The sequence below is a fragment of the Antrostomus carolinensis genome, unplaced genomic scaffold (genome assembly GCF_000700745.2).
Source record: "Antrostomus carolinensis isolate BGI_N321 unplaced genomic scaffold, ASM70074v2 scaffold39516, whole genome shotgun sequence".
NCBI classification, from domain to species: Eukaryota; Metazoa; Chordata; class Aves; order Caprimulgiformes; family Caprimulgidae; genus Antrostomus; species Antrostomus carolinensis.
The window spans coordinates 1-1,479 of record NW_010324654.1 but is presented as its reverse complement, the minus strand read 5'-3'; the positions used below and the strand labels follow the sequence as shown (position 1 = coordinate 1,479).

At 49.5% G+C, this 1,479-nt stretch overlaps 1 protein-coding gene across 1 annotated transcript in view; it reads right to left on the bottom strand.

The window, feature by feature from the left end:
- The window catches only part of HOXA6 (homeobox A6), a gene marked incomplete at its 5' end in the record, with an annotated part of 1,825 nt that extends 351 nt beyond the window's left edge, over window positions 1-1,474 (bottom strand). The window contains one exon of the mRNA XM_010171004.2: window positions 1,288-1,474. Coding sequence (XP_010169306.2) covers window positions 1,288-1,474 — 187 coding nt within the window. The remainder of the gene's footprint in view (window positions 1-1,287) is intronic.
- Between the last annotated feature and the right edge of the window lie 5 nt (window positions 1,475-1,479).

The window sequence follows — 1,479 nt, the reverse complement described above, 5'->3', positions numbered from 1 at the left end:
GAGCGGTTAGTATACTCTGCCCGCTTTTGCAGGCACAATCACGGGAGCTGGGGGGGCTGCTCTGGTTTCCTGGAGGCCTTTTTCTGTTGTCGTTTGTCCCTCTTTTCCTTTTCTCCTGCCTGACCAGCTGTAAATGCGGATGTGCAGCGGGCTTAGGGTGGTGGGGCAACTGGGATACAAAAAGGCTTTAAGGCGGACCTAAGGAAAGCGGAGTAGGCAGCAGCCGCGTGAATCGCTGAGCAGCGTCTACCCTCTGCGCGTTGAGAGCCTGTGCGCGCACACACACGCACACACACGCACACGTGTGCGATCCGGGGATCTGCACGCATGTGTATGTTTGTGTGCGTGTGTGTGTGCACGCCTGTGCGGGTGTGTTTACACAAACACACTCTATTGCCATGGCTGTGACTAGAGAGGGTCTGTAATTTAAGTATAATTATAGACATCAGCTAAAGATCATAGAAGAGCATTTACCATTTGCTCTGGAATTTATTGCCTTCGAATGCAAAACAACATCAGAATGGTCTTGCTAAAAGTTTAACTTTCCAAAAAAGAAATTCGACCCACAGTCCAGCAAACATAAACTAGGGAGGAGGGGAGAGGAGGGGCGTCATTAACAAACACTGGAAGCAAATGTCTTAATATGGGATTATTAAAAATCAATGTCACCCTTGTACAACTCTCCCCCTCAGCACCGCTCCTGGACAGAATATCTCAATTATGTGAAGTTCACTTGTAAGTCAGAGAAAATCCACGATGCCATGGAACTGCGCCCACGGCCCCAGAAACGTGCTTTCAATATCCAATACTTAGAGGCTAATGAGCTGGGGGAGGGGGGCGAGTAGGAATGTGCCACAAACGCATTGGATCCTCAGTACAGAGGGCATATTCCCTGCATCGCTCTCTGACAATGAAGGAGCAGAGCAGAGGCTTTGGGGTGGCTTTAGGAGAGTGATAAAACTGTCTTGCCCCTTTCTTTTTCTCTCCCTCTCTTTTTTTTTTTTTCCTCTCCTTTTTTCTGCTTCCTGAGGATTCCCCAGTAACTTTCACCAGTGAACCCACAGGCTGGGCTCTCGGCCACCGTTCCCAGGGTGCCAACGTGCCAGGTCTAAAATAACCTGGGAAGGTTTCGTGTTACACATTGCCTGCAGGAACTGTGTCTTTCCAGCAGTCTGTACTTTATCTAAGAAAAAAAAAAAAAAAATCCACAACACACACACACAAAAAAAAAACCTTGGGGAAAGAAACTTTTCCTTCCCCTCCCGCCCCCCCATCGAAATGCCTTACCAGCGCAGGAGTTCATCCGCTGCATCCAGGGGTAAACAGGGCTCGTGTACTTCCGGTCGGTACCTTCGTCATTTACAATTTTGGCTTGGACGCCGCTGGATTTGTACTGTTGATCGGGAGAAAAGTGCAGGTAGTCCCCGGGCCCCCTCTGTTTGCCACTACCGGAGGGAGAGGCGCTACTGATTTCCTTGG